This window comes from Saimiri boliviensis, chromosome 1, assembly GCF_048565385.1.
Source record: "Saimiri boliviensis isolate mSaiBol1 chromosome 1, mSaiBol1.pri, whole genome shotgun sequence".
Lineage (NCBI taxonomy): Eukaryota > Metazoa > Chordata > Mammalia > Primates > Cebidae > Saimiri > Saimiri boliviensis.
Window position 1 is genome coordinate 43615425 of NC_133449.1, and position 27815 is coordinate 43643239.

The 27815-nt window shown below is 39.9% G+C and overlaps 1 protein-coding gene across 1 annotated transcript in view; it reads right to left on the bottom strand.

Annotated features, from left to right (window-relative positions):
* LRPPRC (leucine rich pentatricopeptide repeat containing) overlaps positions 1–21368 on the bottom strand; it is a 114495-nt gene extending 93127 nt beyond the window's left edge. The window contains exons 1-6 of the mRNA XM_003926760.3: positions 21170–21368; positions 6954–7150; positions 4933–5055; positions 2443–2564; positions 2283–2341; positions 1423–1509 (exon numbers count right to left, since the gene is read on the bottom strand). Coding sequence (XP_003926809.3) covers positions 1423–1509; positions 2283–2341; positions 2443–2564; positions 4933–5055; positions 6954–7150; positions 21170–21318 — 737 coding nt within the window. The 5' untranslated portion in view covers positions 21319–21368. The remainder of the gene's footprint in view (positions 1–1422; positions 1510–2282; positions 2342–2442; positions 2565–4932; positions 5056–6953; positions 7151–21169) is intronic.
* Between the last annotated feature and the right edge of the window lie 6447 nt (positions 21369–27815).

A 27815-nucleotide genomic window follows, 5' to 3' on the forward strand; every position in this document is an offset into this window, starting at 1 on the left:
CATTTGGAATTATGTCAGAAAAGAACAAATGTATATTAAACTGGTTATACGTCTCTGAAATAATAAAGATCATAAACATCTGATCACCCCACAAAAAAATATATAATAACTGCACAGACATTAAATAACATATACCCTCTTACATTAAGTAGGTTATGACTCAGACTTAACTTCTGAGGTAAGAATAAAATTTAGTAAATTAGTTAATTACTCTTCAAAAATAAAAATATTTTCCAGAGCAGTTACTTCAGAATAAGCCCAATTTATTTATTTATTTATTTATTTTTTTTTTTTTGAGACGGAGTTTCGCTCTTGTTACCCAGGCTGGAGTGCAATGGCGCAATCTCGGCTCACCGCAACCTCCGCCTCCTGGGTTCAGGCAATTCTCCTGCCTCAGCCTCCGGAGTAGCTGGGATTACAGGCACGCGCCACCATGCCCAGCTAATTTTTTGCACTTTTAGTAGAGACGGGGTTTCACCATGTTGACCAGGATGGTCTCGATCTCTTGACCTCGTGATCCACCCGCCTCGGCCTCCCAAAGTGCTGGGATTACAGGCTTGAGCCACCGCGCCCGGCTTATTTCTTTTTTGAGACAGACTCTTACTCTGTCTCCCAGGCTGGAGTGCAATGGTGCGATCTCAGTTCACTGCAACCTTTGCCTCCCAGGTTCAAGCAATTCTGCCTCAGGCTCCCAAGTAGCTGGGATTACACTAATTTTTATATTTTTGTAGAGAAAGGGTTTCACCATGTTGGCCATGCTGGTCTTGAACTCCTGACCTCCAGACATCTGCTGGCCTCGGCCTCCCAAAGTGCTGGGATTATAGGTGTGAGTCACTACACCCAGCCTCAAGCCCAATTTCTAATACTTCAAATAACCGATTTATGGAACAAACGTAAAAGCGCATTATAGAAATATTAGTATGCTCTACCTCACACACTACAGTTTTTTGTTTGTTTGTTTGTTTGTTTTTGATACAGAGTCTTGCTCTTGTCACCCAGAATGGAGTACAACGGCACAATCTCAGCTCACTGCAACCTCCGCCTCCCAGGTCCAAGCGATTCTCCTGCCTCAGCCTCCGGAGTAGCTGTGATTGCAGGCACCCACCACCACATCCAGCTAATTTTTATATTTTTAGTAGAGACAGGGTTTCACCATGTTGGCCAGGACAGTCTTGAACTCCTGACCTCGTGATCCACCTGCCTCAACCTCCCAAAGTGCTGGGATTACAGGCGTGAGCTACTGTGCCCGGCCTAGATTTTTTTTTTTTTTTTGAAGGAGTAGACAAACATATTTTAGGAACTGTCTATAATAATGTTTTGATAATTTAAACCCCATTTAACAAACAAAAAAGGAGTAAAAAGACCACTTTAGCATCTCAGTCACCTATCACTTAAGAACCAAAATCTTAGGTTGAACATTACCCAGCTCTGGCATGCCCTGTAATAAGGGAATCGAATACTGCCTCTGTGATTGGAAGATCCTTAGTTTTCATAAATCCAAGAATCTTGCTGCAAAGGAAAAACAAAGATACTCATTGGAAGTGTTTGTCAAGAACACTCTTTACAACATGAATAGAATTAGGCCTTGAGTAACTTTTGTTTTTAAAATATAATAGTAATACATACTTGTTTTAGAAACCACAAAGTTAAGAACTGATCCCTTTGATCCCCTTCTCACAAAACCCCACTCTATAAAGTATCAATAGCCTTGAAGTACTCTTGATACAAATACTAGGAGATTTTTAAAAATCTGATTATGTGATTTGCCCTACACTACTAACTATACTTTTAAAAGCATAAAGTTTCATAAGATTCATTTAGTTAAAAATGAAATTATGTATTCTAATTTATCCCTTATTTCCAAAACCTTCCATTCATAATTAATAATAAATTCTACATAAGCAGAGAAATGGTGCAACTGATTTTCTATTAGTCAGTGGGCTAAAGAGACTACTCCCAGTTTTATAAATGAATACAGCTTAAATGGCTAAGAATATTACCCTTAGGAAATATTTTTAAAAATTAAAAAAAGCAAAGTTAGCTTTATAGCTCAACAATTTTATACCTCTGCTCCATTAAATCAAATTTTTAATTAAAACAGCAACTTTTACTTATATTTTCCCTCTTACAAGATAATTTTATATTTTATCTAAGTCATATTACCAGATTTGCTAGATTAAAATAGTTCTGAAACAATTTCCCTCGTTAGGAAGAAGCTTTAAAACAAAAAGTGAACAGATGTACAAATTTGTTCACTTAAACATGTTCATACAGATCCATACCTGGCACCTTCAATATCTCCCACATTACAATAAGAAGCAATCAACCTCTGGTATGTCACCTGTCAATGAAACAGGCCAGTTAATTTTAAATACTTTTTTTTCTGGGTAAATAAAAAAATAGTGGCTGTGAAAATAAATATTCACAATAGCAACTACCTACTCGATTTGGTTGAATGTTTGCTTCCTCCATTTTTGCCAGGAAATCAGTTTGTGAGAATTTATATTCATTTTGAAGATAGACTTTAAGTAAAGCATTATAGTGACTCACATCATATACAGCACCTACAAATGAAATTTAAAATGAATTTTTAGAAAAGCATTGAAAATCCTATGCTTTATCATAAGTGAAATCAAGTGGTCCTAAATTTAACAAACAAAAAAGAGTAAAACTACCATTTTAGCATTTCACCCATCTATCTTAGCACTCAGAATTATCTACATATTCTGTCAAACAGAGCAGGTTAAGCATATAAGACAGTAATTACTGAATTACTGTATAGTTACAAGTAACTGCCTATTCAGATATTAAAAGGCCTCTTACTTACGAAGCACAAAATTATCTTCCTGTTAGAAAATCCCGACAATACCCCCATATTTAAAAGTGACTAAGATTTTTCTACATAAAGTAATCTTCACATTACAGACACACTGTGACAAATGGATTGTGACTGCAGTTCTTTTGCACAGTAAGACTTTGTTGGCAATTCTGCTTATTGACTAACTAGGCCACTCAAAGCCTTCATTTGAAGGATGCATTCCATTTTCAGCTGATGAACATGATCTATGGTCTGCTTTTGTTAATTATCTATATTCCAATGGCCTTTGTTTTCTTTGTATCCCTACTGTTTAGGGTCACATCAAATAAGGTTACCACACAGCCTTATTCTACTCAGTCATGACATCATGATCTTTATATCAATTTTGTGGTTAACATGTCTCACTACATTTTCATTAATTAAATTTCACATCTTTATTCAACTCCCGTGACCATACAGGCCTATGATCAGTATCTGGGGTCAGACTATGAGATTCTAGACAGCAGAGGCCTGTTACAATAAATTAATACATATTTTTATCTTAATAGATATGTTCCTTTCATACTTAACTATGTTTCAGGCACTATGCTAAGTTTTCTACATATAGCGGCTCACTTAAACTTCACAACAACTTGGAGACACTTAGCATGCCCATCTTACAGACAGCTCAGCTCTGTCAACATCTCAATCTGTAATTTTGGACAAGTTACTTATGCTAAAAGATCTCTTAATAGTAACACACTGCCATCTTTCTACGGAGGTACTAATGTTATTATTGGTGTGTAATGCTCTTTTCTGTTTTAGAATGGAACCTTTTCTGTGAGTATTTCTCCCAGTTCAATGACTTAGTGGCATACAGAAATTTCTAATTTTTAGAGATTCAATACTTTATCTTCACTTTACTCCTTTTCTACTTATAAAATGCTTTTCCATTCTGAAATTCAACATTTATCTACAGATTTTTAAACTAAAAAAAAAAAAAAAATCAACTTATCAATATGTATGCTAGAAGTACTCAAAACTGTGAAGAAAGAATCTGTCTTTATCCTATAGTTTTTTTACATAGGTCCTACACAGTTTTTTGAAGGACAGTCCTAAATATTTCATTTATCTGTGGATATACTTTATTGGATTATTTTAACCATTTTCTTTTGTAACTAGAAAAGGTATGGATTCTCAAACATTTAGTTAAGTCCAGTTAATTACTGTGAGCTGATCTTCCGGGATTTTATAGAATAAACAATCACAACATCTAAAAATAATAATTTCTTGTACTGTTTCACATCTTATTTCATTGCATTATACATGATCATTGTTGGGTTTTAGATTTTTAACACATTAAAGAAGCATCCTTTTAAACTTTAAGATTTTTTAAAATCAGGAATGAACATTAAATCTTATTGACTGATCTTTTATCAAATTTTCTGAATATGTACTATGTTACATGGCTTAAAATTGAAAAGGTATAAAAAGGTAGAGTAAAACCTGTATCCAGTGTTTATCATCCTTCCAGAAATATTTTAACATTGTATACACATGCACATGTATAAACATGTTTGTTCAAAATGGTATCATACTATACATACTGGTCTACACCTTAATTTTTATTTATACTCTGGAAAACACCCCCATTGGTATATAAAGACCTTCTTCATTTCTTAAAACAGTTACACAGTAATCTATTTTATAGGCACTCCATAATTTATTTACATTATCTCCTAGATAGGAATATTTGAGTTGGTTCCAATTTCTTACTGCAACAAACAAGCCACAATGAAGAATATCCTTTTGCTTATGTGAGTGTATCTGTAAATTTGAACAAATGGAACTGCTTAGTCAAATGGTATGTGCATTTATAACTTTGACAGACAAAACACTATTTTGTTTTCTTTTTTAACTTACCATACTTTTAAGTAATACTTGTTATGAAAAATTATTTATTGTTAATGCCCCTAGATGTCACTATACCTCACCAAATATTACTACTAAAAAATTATGAATCAAGCAGCCCTTTCATAAAACTGAATTACAGCATTTATGTAAAGAAACATTGTTTTGCAAAAAGAAAAAATATCTACACTTTTTATAAACATCATATATTTAAATAATCATACCCAATTCCTGAAGTTTGTCCCATATCCTATGAGCAAACTCTGTTCTCTCTTCAAGCTTTACTTCAGGCAACAGAGAACCACAGCTACGTAGTAGAAGCAAGGCCTGATTACTACCCAGGCCACCTACCGAAAAAAAGATTAATGGATAACATTTAACACAGTAGCAATATCATATAGATAAATAGCAAAATTTAAACAGAAATCTATAAATATTCAAAAATCTTCTGGCCCAAATTGAGAGTATCCATAAATTAGAAAATTCTATCCTAATGCACAATGTTACTAAGTTACAAGTCAACCTTTTAATGTTATATAATCTGCAAGACTGTATCAAATACAAAAATACAACGAATCTAATTTATAGGCAGTGCTTGCTACAATTCAAAGGCTAAACTTCTCAGTATCTTATGAAAATAGTATAAAGCAGTATAATTAACATCCATGAATAGAAAAGTTAGGTCCATAATCAATTACAATATAAGCTTACTTCTCCCTATGTCTATAAGCTTTATCCACATATCCCTGAAAGCTGACTTTAAACAAGGCAAAAATAAACCACTTACAGTATGATTCCATTTATATGAAATATCTAGAGTAGGCAAATCTACAGGGACAGAAAATATACTAGTTGTTGCCTAGGGCTGGAAGGGATGAGGAGATGGGGAATTTCTTTTTGGGGTGATGAAAATGTTCCAAAATTGATTGTAGTGATGGTTGAAAGAGTAAGTCAGAAAGAGAATGTGACACAGGTCTTTAAATGTACACAACTATAGTAATAATTGATTCTTCTTTGGTATCTCACTGTCAGACTTTGTATCTAAGCTTCTGAATGTGTCTGAAATCCATGAATGGGCTTTAGTAAGCTAGTAAATCCTCTTAAACCGCATGCAAAATTGTGCATGTGTTTGCACAAGGCTTTTGGGGGTTGGGGCAGGGAGTGAAGAACCTATAGCTTCCATTAGGCATTAGTGACCCAAACAGATCTTTAGTAGCTAATTGAAAAATGAAAGGAAAATAATGGAAATCTGTCATATGTAATCATCTTACAGAAACCTGACACTCTACAACAGAAGATAAGAAAAACCAGTATCTTCCAAGATAATTTATTACTAAAAGTGACTCCATAAACTTGGAAAAGCAAAAAGACAATTCGTATTTGCTGATTTGAAATAAACATCTAGGACAGGTGCAGTGGCTCACGCCTATAATCCCAGCACTCTGGGAGGCCAAGGCAGTAGATCACGAGGTCTGGAGTTCTAAACCAGCCTGGCCAACATGATGAAACCTCATCTCTACTAAAAATACAAAAATTAGCTGGGTGTGGTGGCGCGCTCCTGAAGTCCCAGCTACTCAGGAGGCTGAGGCAGGAGAATCACTTGAACCCAGGAGGCGGAGGTTGCAGTGAGCCCATATTGCACCACTGCACTCCAGCCTGGGCTACAGCAATACTCCATCTCAAAAGATAAAAAGAAAAAAAAGCAGCATCTAAAAATGTTTTCGTTACTCCAAACTTTGCCCAGATGAGTTGAAAAGACAGAAATCACAATCATAACCCATAAATGGCAATCAACAGAATATAAAAAAGAAAATTTAAAGTATCAAATAATGTACTCTGAATGAGCTTATCCTCAAACAAGTATTTATTTAGGCTGATGCAAAAGTAATTGCAGCCAATACATTCAATGGCAAAAACTGCAATTACTTTTGCACCAACCTAATATTTAAAACTTTCTTTTTTTTTAAAGACAGAATCTCTCTCTGTCACCCAGGCTGGGGTGCAGTGGTGCAATCTTAGCTCACTGCAACCTCTGCCTCCCAAGTAGCTCGGACTACAGGCACATGCCACCACATCTGGCTAATTTTTGAATTTTGCCAGCGATGGGGTTTTACCATGTTGGCCAGGCTGGCCTCTAATTCTTTTCCTCAAGTGATCTACCTGCTTCCCAAAGTGCTGAGATTACAGGCATGAGCCACTGTGCCCAGCCGAAAATCAACTTTTTGAACAGAAAATTTTGAAATACCTGAGCTGCATGTGTTATCAAAGACTTTTTGTAGAAGTGTCTTTGGAATGCGGCCAGTTCTTCTAACAGAATTATCTAGTCTCATTAGTGCCCAATCAAACTGACTGGTAATCCTTCTGTAAGAAAAAGTGGACTCCTCTTGAATATCCTTTTCTTCGGCAGCAATGACATATAGCCTGGCTGGCCCCAGTAGTCCTCTAAAAAATGAAAATATAATAGTCAGTTGCTATCTACTTAGGTCATTTTTTGAACAAAACTTACACAAATTTTAAAATTAGTTATTAAACACCTAAAATCACAGTACAATACCAAAAAACAGAGGTATGAACTAATAGGAAAGAAAGTTTTAGCTTTTGCTTTAGATAAAATCATATATACACATAAATTATGTGCATAGTAAATCTCCTGAATAACTGAGAGCATCTTGATAATCTTGAACATGGAATTATTTCAAATGAGATGGAAATATGGTGTTTTAAGTGTTTTTAAAATCTCTCTTAACCAAAACCAGGTAATGAAAGACAATGATGCAGTTTATGCTGCAATGCTCTTCCCACCTCTATAAATAAGACAAGAGATCTAAAATATATCCAAAATTTTTATAACTGCCTTTAAGTTTTCTAGGTATAAGCTTACTATGAATTTAAAAGAAGACCAATGTCCAAGTTAAAACTATGCAGTTTTTTCCCCAAAGGATCATTTAAGCCCAAATAATTTCTAATCTGTCTAAATAAAGTTGAAATGTTTTATAGTGATAATGCTCTCAATTCTTATCTGCTGTGCAACTGTCAAAATGTTAGCTGAATTCTTTCCCAATTATTTAAAACAACTGCTACCAAAAATAAAACTAGGTTTCTAGTGTTAAACATCATTAATTGTAAGGAAGCCAGAAGGGAAAGAAAAATGATTACAAATTAGGCAGTCAGAATAGCACATTATGTGTTAATAAAAAGCAAGCAATCTTTAAACCATTCAATAGTTTAATAATGGAATCTAATATGCAAGCCAAATGCTAACATGAAATCTGAGGTATTCTAGGTACCATTTTTTAAAATAAACACAATTTTTTTTTTTTTTGGATAAGCAGACTAGGAAAAAACTCACAATTTTTTAGGGTATTTTTAGGTTTATAGAAAAATTGTGCATTAAATAGAGTTCTCATATACTTTCTTCTCTAGGCTATTCTAGGTAAGAATATAAGCTGTATCTGATTTTAAAATATCAGACAAAAAGTAATATCAGACAAAAAATAATTCCTATGTGTAAAGGAAACCCTGTTATCAATCTGAGTTGAATTTAAAAATGCTTTCTCTGCATTTAAACATCATTTTTAAAAAACAATTTCTAATTCTCAGAGGTTTACACATTTATTCCAAATATCTTAGTTATAGCAGCCATTAAATACAACTATTATACACTAAGTATATAACTTAGCATAATATAATCACATTTTTTGGCCATGTGCACATTTTCATCACAATGGTGACTGTAAAAATAAAACTGCTCCATTTCTATCCTATGTTATTAATCTGAAAAACAAGTCGAAAACTGAATGATCAAGTATGTGATACTTTACTAAACGAAGCTATACTAGAGGTTTCACCCAAAAGTTATATAGAACACAGAGGCTGTAATTGATACTAGATTAGAAATTCTACCACGGTGATATGGGAGAAATCATGACTCTGACCATTAGCGATTCCACCATCTAGATGGAAAATAATGGAAAAAATCATGATACTGATTAAATGAAACAATGTCTTATCTTTGTAAGACCAATGATCAGCACATTGCAGATGGCTAATTGACTCAAGTTTGTTAAATGAGTTGAATTAACCTACAAACCACAGAAGATACTGTAATACTGTTCAACAACAAAAGCTGATTAGTAACAAATTTCAAAATTGTGAAGTCTGTTTGCCAAAATTTTTTTACACAACGCAAATCTGATAAATTGTTAACAAGCAAAAATTAAACTTCTGCTACAGGATGCTTTTTAAATGTAAGAGGAGACAAACTCAAAATTCAAGCAGAAAACAGATGTTTATAAACCAGCATATCATTGTGAACATCTTAGGCAAATTTTTCTCATAAACATGTCTTTAATGCAGCCGAGTCTTCTTCACTTAAGTGTGCTTGGCTTTAGTGAAGTAGAAACATGAATCTATTATAAAATAAACTGGGGGAGGAAGGATTACATATTTAACCAAGGAATTCTTCACTCTTCAGTTATATGGTCCAGAACTTATTCACTCTAATAGATCCTGGAAATAAGAGTTTCACAGCCTGGAGTAATGGGTATGTTGTGACAGAAAGGAAAGGACAAAACAAGTCCATGGGTGAAGCGGGTCCCTGCAAGAACCCACTTCAGGCTTGCACGAGCTGGAGCACACTGCCTCCAAACGTGAAGGACCAAAATTGACATAACCACATTAAGGAGAAATTGCTGTATCATCTCATCCAAGTATCATACTGGCTCCTTTACACTTCTTTTTTTTTTTTTTTTGAGACGGAGTTTCGCTCTTGTTACCCAGGCTGGAGTGCAATGGCGTGAACTCGGCTCACCGCAACCTCCGCCTCCTGGGCTCAGGCAATTCTCCTGCCTCAGCCTCCTGAGTAGCTGGGATTACAGGCACGCGCCACCACGCCCAGCCAGTTTTTTGTATTTTTAGTAGAGACGGGGTTTCACCATGTTGACCAGGATGGTCTCGATCTCTCGACCCCGTGATCCACCCGTCTCGGCCTCCCAAAGTGCTGGGATTACAGGCTTGAGCCACCGCGCCCGGCCACCTGTACCATTTTTTTAAAAAAAATTTTTTTTTTTTTTTTTTGAGACGGAGTTTCACTGTCGCCAAGCTAGAGATGGCAGTGGCACAATCTCGGCTCCCAGGTTCAAGCGATTCTCCTGCCTCAGCCACCCGAGTAGCTAGGACTACAGGCACACACCACTTGTGCCCAGCTAATTTTTGTATTTTTAGTAGAGATGAAGTTTCACAGGTTGGCCAGGATGGTCTCGTTCTCTTAACCTCGTGATCCACCCGCCTCTGCCTCCCAGAGTGTTGGGATTACAGGTGTGAGCCACCATGCCTGACAAAAAACAAAATTTTTAGATAAGCAGAGACTGACTAGAAAAAAATCCACAACTTTTCAGAATATTTCTAGGTTTATAGAAAAATTGTACAGAAGGAAGAGTTCCCATATATTTTCTTCCCTGTCCAGTTTCCCCTAATAAAACATTTTGCTTCAGTGTGGTATATTTGTTACAAATGATGAACCAATGTTGATACATTACCCATCAACCAAGCTCCATAATTTACATTGGGTTCACTCTGTGTGTATACATGTTTTGACAAACATATGACATGTATCCACTTTTACAGTATCATACAAATTATTTTACTGCCTTAAAAAGGCCCTGTGCTCTATCTATTCATTCCTTCCACCCTCCTTCTGAACCCCTGGCAACCACTGATTTTCACCTGTCTCTAGTTTTATCTTTTCTAGAATGTCATATGGTTGCATCATACAGCACTCTGCCTGCCATTTCAGACTGGCTTCTTTCACCTAGCAATATACATTTATGGTTCCTCCATTTATTTTCACAGCATGATGGCACATTTCTTTTCACTGTTTACCCATTTGCTTACTGAAGGACATCCTGGTTGCTTCCAATTTTTGACAATTGTGAACAAAGCTGCTGTAAGTGTTTGTATGCAGTTTTTGTTATCAACATAAATTTTGAACTCATTTGGGTAAATACCTAATGGTAAGCCCATTTAGCTTTGTGAGAAACTACCAAACTATCTTCCACAATAGGTATACCATTTTGCATTCCTACTAGCAATAAATCAGAGTTCCTGTTGTCCTACATCCTTTCCAGCATTTGGGGTTTTCAATGTTTTGCTGGATTGTTGCCATTCTGATAGTGGTATCTCGTTGTTGTTTTAATTTATATTTCTCTAAAGACATAAGCTGTTGAACATCTTTTCGTATGTTTATTTGCCATCCATGTCCTTTCTGGTGAAGTATTTTCTGCCCATTTTTATTTATTTTATTTTGAGATGGAGTCTTTCTCCGTCACCCAGGCAATGGCACAATCTCAGCTCACTGCAACCTCTGTCCCCACCAGGTTAAAGCAACTCTCGTGCCTCAGCCTCCTGAGTAGCTGGGATTACAGGCACACACCACCATGCCCAGCTAATTTTTATATTTTTAGTAGAGACAGGGTTTTACCATGTTGGCCAGGCTGGTCTCAAACTCTTGACCTCAAGCGATCTGCCTACTTGGCCTCCCAAAGTGCTGCCCTTCTCCCCACTTTTTTCTGTTCTTCACTGGTATTTTGAGTCAGTCTAGTGTCACTTTAGAGCTATCAGAGTTTAAAGGGAAATACAGGTAGAAGATAGAGATACAGGTAGAAGACAGAAAAGGCACTGATAATGGCTAATGTTTATCACATGTTTAATCTGTGCTGGGTATGAGAAAATTATAACTTACAAATGAGAAAACTGAAGCAACCTGCCTAAAGTCATCACAGTAAAAGCGAATGACAGGGCCAGGGTTTGTGCTCAGACGGTTTCATTCTGAAATGAACTCAATGTGACAGAGGGCATTCAAGAAACTAATCTGGCTGCAATGGTGGAGGGGGGAAGTTCACACTGGAAAATGGTAAAAATTAAATCTAGACAGTGAGAGTGAAACTAGATAATGGAAAGTCTCCAGTGGCAAATAAATGAGGGATCTGGATTTTAAGACATACTTATACAAAACCAGTTTTCATAATGCTGCTCTCTCAACTTATTTTGTTGCACTATAATGTAGAAAATGAGGAACTCAAATTTATCTCCTATGTTTTCCCCAATCCCTAATTTAACTATTCCACTTCAGTTTTCTTTAGCCTGTCGATAGGCTGGATCATGTGGATTGATTTTCACATGCTGAACCAGTCTTGCACAGCTGGAATAAACCCACTTGATCATGGTGCATAATTATTTTATGTACTGCTAAAGCCTCCTGAGTTTTAATGCATCAAAAATTCAAAAAGATAAGGCCTCCTTTTAAACTGGCTGGTACTCTCTTCAAATTTCTCCATTGCAACCAACTATACCACTAATATTTTGTTGCCTCAAACTCAAAATCTTAGACTTTTTAGTGTGCAAACTCTCAGCCTTTATATCCCCTCTGTTGAGTGCTAAAATGTCTGAGGCTCTTGTTGAACTCAGAACACATGGATTTCTGCAACAAACCCTTAGTTTCTCAGGCCTCAGCCTCTCTTCATACAACTGCCAGATCAACCATCCTTGAAACCATCATTCTTCATGTCATTCTCCCTTTAAAATCCAATTATTGTTCTTTATCACAACAAATCTTTTCTTCCACTTATGAATTCAAAAAATATTTATTGAGTGCTTTCTATGTATAAGGCACTGGCTAGGATGTTCTTATCTAGTGGATAAAGCTAATAAATTAGACTTTCAAAAAAATACCAATTATCGTAAATGCTATTAAGAAAAGAAACATGGGGCTAGACACGATGGCTCACGCCTGTAATCCCAGCACTCTGGAAGGCCGAGGCAGGTAGATCACTTGAGACCAGCCTGGCCATCATAGTAAAACCCCACCTCTACTAAAAATACAAAAATTAGCTAGGCATGGTGACAGGTGTCTGTAATCCCAGCAACTGAGAAGGCTGAGGCAGGAGAACTGCTTGAACTCAGGAGGCAGAGGTTGCAGTGAGCCAAGACTGCGCCACTGCACTCCAGACTAGGAAACAGAGAGAGACTGTCTCAAAAAAAAAAAAAAAAAGGAAAGAAAGAAACAAGGGACCATGATAAAAGATTAACAGCAGGGTTCTACTTCAGATATACTCGAGGAAGGTAACACTAAATTCTTTTGGCTAAGGATGAAAAGGAACAGCTACACAGATAAAAGGGAAGGAGTATTCAAAGTGGAGGTAAAACAGTCAACAGGCCAAGTAAATGAGCAACAGATGGCATCAAGGATGAGGTTAAACAGGAATGGCTGGGCTAGATCATGAAGGATTTTGAAGGTAAAGAGTAGAGATTCTATTCCAGGTATAGATTTTATTACAAGTATAGAACCCTACTGAAGGTTTTGATAGGAATGTGGTATGTTCACCCCTTGAACATATCTGAAGTAGAACCCTGCTATTAGTCTTTTATCATGGTCCCTTGTTTATTTTGAGGTCAGGAGTTCCAGACCAGCCTGGCCATCAAGGCGAAATCCCCTCTCTACTAAAAATACAAAAAAATTAGCTGGATGTTGTGGTACACACCTGTAGTCCCAGCTACTTGGGAGGCCGAGGCAGGAGAATCGTTTGAACCCAGGAGGCGGAGGCTGCCATGAGCCAAGACTGTGCCTCTGCACTCCAGCCCTGGCAACAGAGCAAGACCGTCTTAAAAACAAAAACCTGGGGACCTGGGGAGGCGGGGGTGGGGCATGGGAATGGAATGGGCTTAAGTTTCTCACACTGGCCAAGGTGCAGGATCTGCCACATATAGGGTGTGGCAACTCTATCTAAGGCTGAAATTTTGAAATCTGGCAGATAACAGTATTTATCTCACAAAATATTCCAAAGATTATGTGAGATAATGTGGTATTTCCCAAAATATTCCACTCAAGCAAGCTGATTTTAGACAGCATTTAGACAAACATCTTCCATCTCAATAGTTATATTTTATTTTAATAAAAATATCATATCAAGTTTCTTATTTTCCTAACATTTTTGCTTAAGACAAAATTAAGTTATAAAAATGTCAGTTTAAATCTAAAACCAATGTAAAGAAAGATATTAAATATAAATAATAGTTCAGGAAGCACTCAAATTTGACAAAAAACCTGAAAGCAGTACACAAATGCCCAAAGTTTGGGCAACACTGAGAAAGTGTACATAAAGGATTTGCCAAAGTAAGCTTAACAAATATTAACTAAGTATTTACTGCCACTTTTCCTTCTCTTTTAAACGTATTAGCAAAAAGCACAGGACTTGTTTTAAAAGGCCTATTCAATTCTAAGCTTTGATATTTAATAGCTAGCTATTTTCTAAGCATAAATTTCAACTGAAAAAAAATATATATATATGTAAGACTTCTAACAAAGCACTGCTAAATAAATAATGGCTGTCTTATAGAATGTGCTCAATTAATGCCTCTGAGTTTTTAAAACATCTAAATATCTTTCTTTTTTTTTTTTTTGAGACAGGGTTCAGTCTCATTGTCATCTGGGCTGGAGTGCAGTGGTACAATCACCGCTCACTGCAGCTTTGAACTCCTGGGCTCAAGCAATCCTCCCACCTCAGCCTAAGCTCTCAAGTAGCTAGGACTAAAGTGGATACCACCACGACTGGCTAATTTCTTTTTTCTTTTTGGTAGAGCTGGGGTCTCACTATGTTGCCAGGGATGGTCTCAAACTCCTGGTTTCAAGTGATCCGCCTGCCTGAGACTCTTGAAGTGCTGAGATTACTGGGCCTGGCCTTAAAAAAAATCTTTTATAAAGCTAAGTCACAATGAACTTTCTCCCTTTAAGAACTCAATTCGGCCGGGCGCGGTGGCTCAAGCCTGTAATCCCAGCACTTTGGGAGGCCAACACGGGTGGATCACGAGGTCAAGAGATCGAGACCATCCTGGTCAACATGGTGAAACCCCATCTCTACTAAAAATACAAAAAATTAGCTGGGCATGGTGGCTCGTGCCTGTAATCCCAGCTACTCAGGAGGCTGAAGCAGGAGAACTGCCTGAACCCAGGAGGCAGAGGTTGCGGTGAGCCAAGATGGCGCCATTGCACTCCAGCCTGGGTAACAAGAGCGAAACTCCGTGTCACAAAAAAAAAAAAAAAAAAAGAACTCAATTCTCCAAAAGGTTTTGACAAATTTTAGCTGCCCCAGTTTTATGCTTCATGGTAAATCACAGAATTTTAGACTGAAAAAGCAACTACCACCCTTCTAAACTTGATAACAGCCTCCTGGCCTGAAATGCCAATCCATTTCTTTTCACCTATCCAGATTTTCCTTATATCTCAGGCTACTCCAGTCAAAAGGGATGTCTCCTTTGTCTCACCTATGGTATGAAGTGATGCAAAGTCAGTTAACCAGACTGGGACCTATGATATGACATGGAGAAAGACACTCTTCAGAATCTATGAAGATCCCTTCCATATACATTCTGAGATCTTACATGTTTACTTACCTGTGCAAATCTTTAAATCCCAAGTTTATATATCACGTACTGCCTTTTAAAAAATGTTTCTGCCCATAAGTAATTCTCCACCATCTAAAACACAACCGCCTGGCCCTCATTCTGCACCCAATGGAAACTACCACAGTGCTTAACTATATACAGGAAAATGACAAGATCAAATATGCAATATGTAAAACACTTGTAACATATGTTACAACATATGTCAAACATTTCAGAAATGGGAATCATAGTATCTGGAGTTGAATCCCAAACTTGAGGTCCTGAATAAACTAATCCTTCTAAGCCTGTTTCCTAATTTGTAATAGCCCACGGAAGTTGAAACGTTTGCATGACATATGTTTACAAACACACTTTGAAAATAATAAAAAGAGCTACTTTTATTCTAAAGGTGCCATTGTTGACCCTCATCTCCAAATCTACTCTTCTTAATTATGCTAACACCAATTTTCTGTTCTCTTTCTTTCAGGAAAAGAATCTTTTCTTCAGTTCTGCACTACCTCGTTGAAGCCCTATTACCCCTAATTTGCAATACCAATGTCATTCCATCCCCACATCCCATTTCTCCTATAATCTACATAAACTTTGTCAAAATCTGTACCTAAAATCCTCCATTGGCTTCCAGTCACCAACTAACCTACCTTCTAACCAATCTTGGTAGCTTCAAGAAATCAACTGGCCTTCGCAGTATCAACTTCCACCACACCCTACACAGCCACATGGGATAAATGGCCCCAAGTCTCTTCACACTCTTCTCTATTTTTGGAACATTATGAATACCCATTACCATGTATTCTCTAAAACTCAAATGTCCCCCGCCACAAAACAAATGTGACTGCTCTTCTCTTTGAAATACCACAATATTACATTCTTCTCTTACGGACAACACATGTCTAATAGCTGTACATGTGCCTATCTAGCCTTGTGATTCATAAATCTATACTCTACATACTGCATAGAAGAAGCTGAATATTACAGATTTCACAACTCCAAAGGACCCATCTGGTTCTTTTGTTTTTTTAATTGAGACGGAGTCTTGCTCCATAGCCCAGGCTGGAGTGCAATGACGTGATCTCGACTCACGGCAACCTCCGCCTCCCGGGTTCGAGTGATTCTTCTGCCTCAGCCTCCCAAGTAGCTGGGATTACAGACATGTGCCACCACGCCCGGCTAATTTACACACACACACACACACACACACACACACACACACACATATATAGATAGATATAGATATCTTTCTTTTTAAGTAGAGACAGGGTTTCACTATGTTGGCCAGGCTGGTCTCAAACTCCTGACCTCAAGTGATCCACCCGCCTCAGCCTCCCAAAGTACTGGGATTACAGGCGTGAGACATAGTGCCTGGCTGGACCCAGCAGATTCTTAACATTTGAAGATTTTTCTAAAGTGAGAGTTTCCTAAAAGTTTTCTTCCAACTTTAGAAATAAAAATCTCACACTATCCCATCGAAGAACAATATGTGATTTTCACCTTTATGCCAATCATTAGTCTAGCTCTACTTCCAAACAGATTTAGCTCAAAGCTTATCTGTCCTCTGAAGTACACAAGTATTATGCTAAAAACTATCCCACGAAGAATATATTAGAAGCCCTGATCAAGAAATGCAAGGAAAATATATGTGAGAAAGCAAGTATTTATCTCCTCACAGAAAATAGAGTAAGAGCTGGTTGGTTTTGTTTGTTTTTAGCAGAAAGTGAATTTATTTAGGTAGAGAAAGAGAAAAAAAAGGAGAAGAGGGAACTTCCACACGAGAGAGAGACAGTGTGTGGAAGCGGATCCAAACGGAGTCCCGAGCTGGTTTTTAAGAAAGCAACTGTTTGAAAAAAATAAAGTACTGAAATGGGAAAATGAAGAGCAAAACTACAGAATACAAAGGAAAAGTGTATACTTCTTGGTGCTACAATTCTGAAAACAGATTACCAATGTCTAATGATTTCACTAATACTCATTTGTCCTCTGATAGAACACTGCTGGAAATCAAGCTCAGGGTGAACTCATGCAGACACACTGCACGGCTGAATGGGTTAAGTATCCCTTCAATCACCTGCAGTTTACCATATTCCTTCTTCAATGTCCAAAATTTTCATTGATTAACTCAACAAACATTTGACACCTACTATATGCCACAAAGTTAAACACTAGGGAAAGCAAAAAGAGTAAGACACAGTATCTGCCTTCAAGGAACGTAGAGCCAGCTCGAGTGTTGGTGAGTACATTTGTTAATAGTGTTAATGGGTGCTTTTGTGATACAAGGTCTAAGAGGAGGCACAAGAAAGAAGCAGTCAAATGGGAGAAGCAGTCAAGTAAGGTTCAACAGAGATGGGGGACTCCTGACTAGGGGGAAGGGGAGAACATCCCAACAGTCAACATCACACTCAAAGGCAAGGAAATAAATATACAACATGGTCCATCAAAGCCTTGCAGATCCACGGACAAGCACTAGACCTACAAAATCAGAATCTGCATTTTAACGAGAGCCCCAGGCAATCATGCTCACTAGAGTTTGAGCCGCGGTGCTGTAGAGCACTTCAAAGAAGTAGTCAGGTATGGCTAGAATACAGGATGCCATGGTAGGGAACTCACAAGAGGTGAGGCTCCAGAAGCAACTCCAGCTCATAAAGCACCTGTGCTAAAGAGTCTAGATCTCATTCTGGACCCAATGGGAGCCACTACAATGCTTAAGTGTAAGTAGGAAAATGACAAATTACCAGGGAGACTAGGGAACGATGATGAGGTTGGAGGAAAAGGGGTGCATTCCAAATAAAGCAGATCTACCAGAGCTTAATAATTTGTGCAATCAAAAATTGGGGGGGTGAAGGGAGTAAGAGATGAATGGGAAAGCAAACATGTAGATACCCCAGGATCTTTCTGGAAGGCAGGTAGAAACAGCAACATTCACAAAAACAGGGAGGGAACACAAGAGGAACAGATGTGAGAAGACAAAGTCCTATCTGAGATGTGTTGGCTTTGAAGTACCTATAGCTCAAGCAGGTGGATGTGTCTAGTAGACGGTCCATATCTGGAAGAAACATCATCAGATAGGCAATGCCCTGAAAAATGGAAAAGGTCACAAAAGAGAATGAAAATATTGAGAAAACACAGAAGGACCACAGGTAAAACTACCAAGAACATCAGCATTTAATAGGAGAATAAGAAAGAGTAATGAAGCCAACGAGACAAATCCTAAAGAGAAGGCAATCTAGAAAAATGTTGTCCTCGGTACCAAGAAAAGGGTCTCATGACAAGGAACATGGCAGACAGAGTAACATGCCAGAAGTCAAGGCTTAATAAGTGGATTTGCTAATTAAGAGTTCCTTTGAAAAACTTAAAAAACATACATCTTATGCATACATTAATCATTAGAAGGATAGCTATCAATGAATGGCTCTCTGGTTGACAGAATTAAGGGCGATTTTAAGGTTATTGTCCCCCCCCCAGGTTTTGCAACTGTTCCTCAAGGCACTCCGAGGAGTAATTTTTGCAACGTTCCTCAAGGCACTTTTGAAATATTATTTCAAGATTATTTGAAATAATATTTCAAAAGTACAATTAAAAAATCAGAAAATAAGATAATAACTGAATTTGACTGCAGTGGTAGGAAAGTAAATGAAAAGTGAGAAAATCAGAGACGGAGAAGTATGGACAGAGAAGAGAGACTGAGAAGCTTCTAGAGTAAACAGAATTTCAGGAAAGGTTCTGCATTTCAGGTGGGCAAGATCTGGGCATGTTCACAGGCTGTGGGGTAGGAGACTATACAGAGTGTTCTGAGAAAGAGGAAACAATTACTTTTTTATTGCCTGCTACCACCTGAGAACATAGTGGTGAACAAGATGAAGTCCTGCTATCATATAGCTTACTTTCTACTAAGGAAAAGGAAAAAGAAAAAAAAAAAAAACAGAGAAATAAGTAATGATACAGACAAGTGAAGTATGCCACGAATAAATCTACAATACAAAGGGCATGTTTTGGACTGAGTGTTGAGGTAAAGCTTCCCTGAAGAGACATTTGAGATCTGAATGACAAGAAACCATCTTTACAAAGATAAGGGGGAAACGCCTTTACAGATAATGAAACTGAGAAACAGGCAGGTTAGTAAGATGTCTGAGATTGTGCAGCAAGTAAACAGAACCTAGGTCTGATGAGAACACCTAGACCAAAATACCCTTTCTACTGTGTTCTCGCTTTATTCAGTTCTCCTCAAATCCAACGGTGAAGATAAAAGAGCATGTGGACCTTCTCCTGGCCTCACAGGAATACTAAGGACTACAAAAAAAAGAGTAATGGGCACAGCTTTCTCAAAAGAAACTCTGAAAGCCAAGAGATGTATGTAGGTCTGTGCTCAGAGAGATGATTTCTGAAAGTTAACTGTTCAAGCCTAGTAAGAAAACATAGGCAGGCTCCAAATTACGAGTAGGCTACATTCCAAAGATTCTAACTACATTATTAAGAAATCATAAATCATTCTCTCCACGTAATCTCATGGCAAGATTCGGTGTTCAGGCTGGTCCATGAAGGTCCACATAACCCAAGTTGTTATGACTACTGCAGTAACCAACAAAACATTTACAACCCATCAGGCCCTACTAAGTGCTTAATACAGATAATTCTGCAATATTCCTAACACTATTACTACTCCCATCTTATAGCTAAGGAAACAGGCCTGGAGATGTTAAGTAACTTGTTTAATGGCATAATGATAATAAATTGAGGATAAAATGCAGAAAAATCTGAAGTAGGCTGCAGTCCAGGCCCTGCCTACCCCAGATCCCTGGCTCTCTGTCCTTATGCTGCTCTCAAAGTACGTTAATGTCTAAGCATCAGTCTTTCAAAATCATCTTTTCTCCAATGCTAAAACCTCAGCACCTATCTCCTCCTCTCTGGCAGTCAGAATATAATAATAACCAAATCAACACTTTCATCAACTTTCCTTATCCCCCCCCCCCCCGCTACAGAAGTCTATACTAAACCTATCTGATAAACCTCAAACCATGAGAGTATGTTTTCACACATCTTACACCCACTGAGAGTTTAACTTGCCTTTGCATCCCCAGATTCCAACAGAGTGTCCTGCACGTGCTCACTCACTCATTCACTCATTCCTACAGGATGGGCACGGTGGCTCACATCTGTAATTCCAGCACTTTGGGAGGCTGAGGCGGGAGGATGACTTGAGGTCAGGAGTTAAGAGACCAGCATGGTCAACATGATGAAACCCAGTCTCTATTAGAAGTACAAAAATTAGCCAGCATGGTGGTGCGCAGCTACTTGGGAGGCTGAGGCAGGAGAATCGCTTGAACCCAGGAGGCAGAGGTTGCAGTGAGCCGACATCCCGCCACTGCACTCCAGCCTGGGCAACAGAGCGAGACTCCGTCCCTAAACAAATAAAGACACAAATCCTACCATGACAGTTCCCAACTCGTACAAAACCTTCGTAAATACTGAAGGATAACTCCATCAAAGAAAACGCAGGCAAAAGCCCAAACTCATCATAATCAAACGTCCAGCTTTAAGCCACCCGTAGCTTACCCAAACTCCCAACCTACTCACCGCCGCCCCCTCCCTATCAATACCTAAATGCTAGGTGGTTACTGATAACCAACAGTAACTCCACCTAGGACACCACCAAAGCAGGCCAAGAGGAAGAGGAAGAGGAAGACCACCAGACGACTCCCCAAAGCAGTCTTCAAACTCCCCCTCATTTTCGTTGGCCGTGGGTATCCCGAGAACAGTAAGACTCAGGCTGAAGTGGCGAGGGCAGGATTCAAGCCGGAAGCAAGCCATGCCAGCAGCCATGACCTTCTGAAAGCGCTTAACCCTTTCACCAGAAAACACCTGGTGGGGAGTGTAGTGCGAAGCCCGGGGGGCTCGGTCCTGGGGCGGCGAGAAGGGTCGTGAGCACAGGCGGGACCCGGTCCCTGCCAGCGCCCATGACCCCAGGGGACCCCTGCGCCGCAGCCTGGCTGGAGGAAGAGCCAGTGCACTCACCCGGCCACGGGCCTGGCGCGAGCGGCGGGCAGATAGGAGACGACGTGGGGCCGGCCCGGGCCGCCCGCAAGGAGGCGCAGGGAGAGCGTGAGGCGCGGGGCCGCCCCGGCACGCAGCAGCCAGCGCGCGGGTCTCAGCAAGGCTGCCATGGCTCTACGGTCCCCGCAGTGGAAAGCACGTTCCGCCAGAAGGACAGGAGGAGCATGTGACCGCGGGGTCGCCCGGCGCGGCAAAGACCAACCGCCCGGCGCGCCAAATGCGGGGGGAGCCAGGGATCGTTTTAGGTTGGAAGATGGAAAACTGCACTTCTCGGAGAAGACAGGAGCCCAGATGGTAGTCACATGAACGATGCTGCTTGTTTCATTATCTAAGCGTTTCCTCTTCCGCCTTCCATCTCCGATCTGTTCAACGTGTTCATTCGCCTCACCCCTGGAGTCTTCTGTTGGTAGAGTCGAAAGAGGTCAACTCCTCCCAGATCGGCGCAGAGGCTTACGGGAGGCCAACTAGTACAAACACCGAAAAACGAGAACGCTCGGGAAGAGCCGACTATGGCGTTCCCAGGGTGTGGGACCGTCTCCCCGCCCCCGAGGGCAGATGTTGCAGCTGACGTTGAGCGCCAACGCGATCTCGGATAGGAACTGGCCTTCGCTCTCAGAAACGCGGGCCAGAGAAACCGTGGAGGACCTTTACTCCTTGCCGTTTCCCTCCCAGGTTCAACATGATAGGATTTGGATTATTGGGGCCTGGGAACAGCGTAAAGAAATGTGCGGGTCCCCACCCTAAGCGCATACTCAGGGCCTCGCTTTAAGAAGTAAATGAATCTACCAGAAGTCCTATAGTTTTCAAGCTGGACTTGAACTCACTGTCTTCTCCATTCCTCCACCCCTACTGCGCCTCTCCCTTCAGTAAATGCCCACATACGTGTAAGACGTAAAAGAACAATGTAATTAAGAGTCTGCAGTCAAATCTGGGGAGAAAACAGGCAAGTTAAACACGTCGCTGCTTTCACAGGGCTTACGGACTGGATGCGCTCCCTGTGCACACGTGGGAAGCCGAGAACAGCTTCCCACTCCCTCTCCACCTGCCTGTCCCCTAACCAACACCAGGAGAACGCGCGGGTATTTCCTCTGGAAGCCCTCCCACGGTCATTTCCCTGTGACTGTTTATCCCACTGGACCACGAACTCCTTATCATACAGGATCTCTTATTGTAGGTCATACACCTTATTGTAGGTGATCTCTTACTGTAGGTCATACACCTACCCAGTGCCAGACACACAGTAGTTCGCATTAAATATGTGCTACATTAATATGTATTTTGAGATGACCTAACTCCTCCCCTTTGAGACATGAGGGAACGAAGACACCCCCTCCAAGGCCCCTCAAAAAACAAGGTGAAATGATTGACTCTAGGTTATATTACTGAGCATATATAAGTTATCCTTATATAAGTTTTTATATACAAGTATATAAGTTATTCCCTATTTAACATGTATTTGTTAAACACATATCCAGTGCCATGCACTATTTGAAATCCTGGAGAAACAGCAGAGAACAAAACCCTAGAATCTAATTAAGCTTTTTAATTTAGGAAGACACAAAAGAACTGTGATGTAAAATACATCAGGATAAAGGATTGAGAGTGTCATGTAGGGAGTTTGTTTGTTTTGAGACAGGGTCTCGCTCTGTCGCCCAGGCTGGAGTGCAGGGCACGAACTCTGCTCATTGCAGCCTCGACCCCCAGGGTCAAGCAATCCTCCCACCTCAGCCTCCTGAGTAGGGAACTACAGACCCAAGCCACCACTCCTGGCTAATTGTTTTTATTTTTAGTGGAGACGAGGTTTTACCATGTTGCTCAAGCTAGTTTCCGAACTCGTGGGCTCAAGTGATCTGCCTACCTCTGTCTCCCAAAGTGCTGGGATTACAGGGATGAGCCACCACACCCAGAGAGTTGATATCTTAAATAGGGAAAAAATTGAATAGAAATCTGAAGGAAGGAAAGGAGGAAGCCAGGAGAATTTTCTGGAAGGAGGAAAAAGGACAGAGTGCTCCAGGCTTAGAGAACAGCAAACACAAAAATCCCGAGACAATAACAGGTGTGGCCCATTCAGAGGACTCTAAGTAGGAAGTCTGTGTGGATGAGACAAAGGAGCAGGGAGTAGAGAGGGACCTAGAGGTCAGAGAGGTAGTTGTAGGCCATATTATCAAGCAGGGTGTTGCAGGTGGCGGTGAGGACTGATTTTAATTTAGAATGAGATGAGAAACCATTGGATAGTTTGGTGTGTTGCTGTGGTTATGAATTCATTTGCAGTTTCTTTTCTTTTTTTTTTTTCCATTCACCTGGGTACGGTGGGCTGAGGCCGAAAAGGATGTCAATGTCATTTTCATTTTTTAAAGAGATGGAGTCCTGCTGTTTTGCCCAGGCTGGAGTGAAGTGGCCATTCACAGATGCAATTATAGCATACTACAGCCTTGAACTTCTGGGCTCAAGCAATTCCAATCCTCCTACCTTAGCCTTTCAAGTAAGTGGGACTACAGGTGCGTGCCACCACATCTGTTTTCTTTCTTTCTTTTTTTTAAGTGCAGTGGCACAATCTAGGCTCACTGCAACCTCTGCCTCCCCTGGGGTCCAAGCAATTCTTGTGCCTTAGCCTCCCAAGTAGCTGGGATTACAGGCATGTAATCCACCACCACACCCAGCTAATTTCATATTTTTAGTAGAGATGGGGTTTCACCATGTTGGTCAAGCTGGTCTCTAACTCCTGGCCTCAAGTGATTCACCCACTGGGCCTCCCAAAGTGCTGGGATTATGGGCATGAGTGAACCACCGGGCCCAGCCATCCATTTGCCTTTTTAAAGGGTCACTCTGCTCTTTGGAAAGGAGGTTTGTGCCAGGCGTGGTGGCTCACACCTGTAATCCCAGCACTTTCGGAAGCCGAGGTGGGCAGATCGTCTGAGATTGTGAGTTCGAGACCAGCCTGACCAACATGGAGAAACCCCATCTCTACTAAAAATAAAAAATTAGCTAGGCATGGTAGCACATGCCTGTAATTCCAGCCACTTGGGAGACTGAGGCAGGAGAATTGCTTGAACCCTGGAGGTGGAGGTTGTGGTGAGCCGAGATCGAACAATTGCACTTCAGACTAGGCAACAAGACCAAAACTCAGTCTCAAAAAAAAAAAAAGGACTTTTCAGATCTCATGAGACTTAAAAAAAAAAGGGGGGGGGAGGAGGTTTTAGGAGAATGGGGGTAAATAAAAGTAGAGAGACCAAAGAGAACGCTAATCCAGACTAGAGATGTTGGTGCAGGTGAAATGATGAGAAAGGGTCAGGTTCTTACTCTATTTCAATAGTAGGACCAAGGGGAATTACTGTTGGATTCATTGTGGATCGTAAATCAAGAATGGCTCCAAAGGTTTTGGCCTAAACAAGTAGAAAGATGGAGATGGCTCTGATTTAAAAGGGAAGAAACAGAGAGAAGCAGATTTAAAAAGTGAAATCAAAAATGATCTAGAATATTAAGCTTCTACCTGCTAGACATCCAAGTGTCAAATTTGAATAGAGGTTGGCTATACGTCATACAAGTCAATTCAGGGGAAAAGTCGGAGCTAGAGACACATTTGGGAATCTGCAGCTTGTACCTAATATTTGAAGCCACAGAAATGAATGAAAGCATCCAGGAAGAAAATGCAGATAGACAAGAGAGGGAGTTCAAGGCCTGAGGCTTGTTTCATTTCAATCTTTAGAGGATGTATAGATGAAAATCCAGCAAAGGAAACAGAAAAAGAATAGCCAGAGAGGCAAGAGAACTGAGCCCAGTGAGATAACAAATACCTGAATGAGAGAAGTCCTTCAGGAAAGGAATTATCAACCACGTACAACGCTGCTGTTGGTTCCAATACAATGAGCATGCAACATTGACCACAGGATTTGTTGTTTGTTTGTTTGTTTGTTTGTTGAGACTGAGTCTTGCTCTGTCAACCAGGCTGGAGTGGAGTGGTGCAATCTCAGCTCACTGCAACTTACACCGCCTAGGTTCGAGTGAATCTCCTGCCTCAGCCTCTGGAATAGCTGGAAGTGTACAGACACACACCACTATGCCCGACTAAATTTTGTCTTTTTAGTAAAGCTAGTAACTATCACATTGGACAGCACACATAGAGCACATTCTCATCATCATAGAAAGTTCTACTGGACAGAGCAAGAGAAAGTGAAGAATTAATAACACATCGGCTGGGCATGGTGGCTCTCACCTGTAATCCCAGCACTTTGGGAGGCCAAGGAGGGAGGATCACCTGAGGTCAGGAGTTTGAGACCAGTCTAACAAACATACAGAAACCCCATCACTCCTAAAAATACAAAATCGGCTGTGCATGGCGGCACATGCCTGTAATCCCAGCTACTGGGGAGGCTGAGGCAGGAGAATCACTTGAACCCGGGAGGCGGAGGTTGCAGTGAGTTGAGATTGCACCATTGCACTCCAGTCTGGGCAACAAGAGTGAAACTCTGTCTCAGAAAAAAAAAAAAAAAAAAGGAATTAATAATGCATAAGAGAGGGAATGAGCGAGAGACAGAATAAATTGAGTAGGCAACAGAGGATGGAATTCAGTACAAGTGAAGGGTTGGCTGTAGTTAAGAATGCAGACAGTCCAGTCATTGTCATGGAAGGGAAGAAGAGGTACATGGAAACAGATACAGCAAGGCTGGTAAAAGTAGTAAATGAATGAATGTTCTCTTTAATTGCCCGTAGCCCTGAAATCCTTAATCCCCAACCAATATTCCCTCTGTTCCTATATCAAGCTTCCTCTTGAAGTATGGAGCAACTACTAATGAAATTTTTCTAGGCATTCATTTATTCACTATTTAATGAGCACCTACAATCTGCCAGGCAGTGGGTTAAATGCTAGAAAAAAATAGGATGGACAAAAGCGGGAATGGTCCTTACAGTTGTGGAGCTTATATTCCAGAGGGTAAAGCAGATATTAATCAAATAATTACCCTAATGAATTATACACAGATAGAGGTTCCGAAGGAAAGACGTGTTTCCATTAGAGTATACCTCACCTAGGGAGTCAGAAAGGCTTCTTAGGAATGGGATCTTTAGGTTGAGGTCTGAAAGATGAATAGTTATTAATACATGCAAAGTGTATGCACACATATGTATGTGTTCGTGTGTGTGTGTATGTGTGTGTATAAGAGAGAAAGTGTGGTTTGCTTGTCACTTAGTTAATACTTCCCAAGCTCTTCTCAGATTTCTTTAGACATACTTGGAAGCTATGCATAGCAGAAGAGAAGCCCAGGCTCTCTTAGCTTATTCTGAACTATAAAATGGATTCAGATGTTGGTTAGAAACCAGAGATCCCTGACGCAGTGAATGAAATAGCCCCTGAACAGAATCTTATTAGGAAGAACAGCTTAGAAACCAGACTTTGCAAAAGGACTTAAATGCTTGGTTTTCTTATGTCTAAAACCGGTGATACTTATACCTCCCAGGATTTTTTGGGAACATGAGATAAAATAAATGAGGTACTTACCTTGCCAGGCACAACTGGAAGCTATAAAAAATGATGTAGCTATTTTTATTGTTTTGTTGTTGCTGCTTTTCATTTTCAAGTCTAAACCTGATGAATTTGGATTCTTCTCCAGTTTCTCCTTAGGGCCTGATTTTTAAACAGTAATTAGTCCTACTGCATCACTGCATGTGATGCCCTTGGATATTTACAGATCTATTTTCTTCTATTTTAATGTTTTGTTTATTTTATTTATTTATTTATTTATTTTTGAGATGGAGTTTTGCTCTTGTTGCCCAGGCTGGAGTGCAATAGCACAATCTTGGCTCACTGCAACCTCCGCACAAACACCATTGTCCTGCCTCAGCCTCCTGAGCAGTTGAGATTGCAGGCGTCCACCACCACACCTGGCTAATTTTGTATTTTCAATAGAGATGAGGTTTCACCATGTTGGCCATGCCAGTCCCAAACTCCTGACCTCAGGTGACCCACCTTCCTCGGCCTCCCAAAGTGCTGGAATCACAGGTGTGAGCCACCACGCCCATCCTATTTTATTTTTTAAATATTGATTTATCTTAATTCAAACAAACCAGCTATTAGAAGACATTTTTGAGACACTCAAGGAAATTTGATTATGGATTGTGTATTGTACAATACTAAGAATTATTGCTAATTTTCTAAGGCACAATAATGGCTTTGTGGTTATGTAAGAAAAAATATTTTTAGAGATACATGTTGGCACTGTATATGTAGAAGTAAATAAACATGATGCCTGGAATTGTCTTTAATATACCTCCCCCCAAAATAAAAGGCCAGGCGTGGTGGCTCACACCTGTAATCCCAGCACTACAGAAGGCCAAAGCAGACAGATCGCTTGAGCTCAGGAGTTTGAGACCAGCCTGGACAACATGGTGAAAATCTGTCTCTACAAAAAAAAAAAAAAATATATATATATATATATATATATACAAAAATTAGCCAGACATGGTGGTGCATACCTGTATTCCCAGCTACTTAGCAGGCTGAAGCAGGAGGATTGTTTGAGCCCAGGAGGTCGAGGCAGCAGTAAGCCTTGTTCATGCCAATGTACCCCAGCCTGGGCAACAGAGTGAGACCTTGTTTCAAAAAAATAAAGTA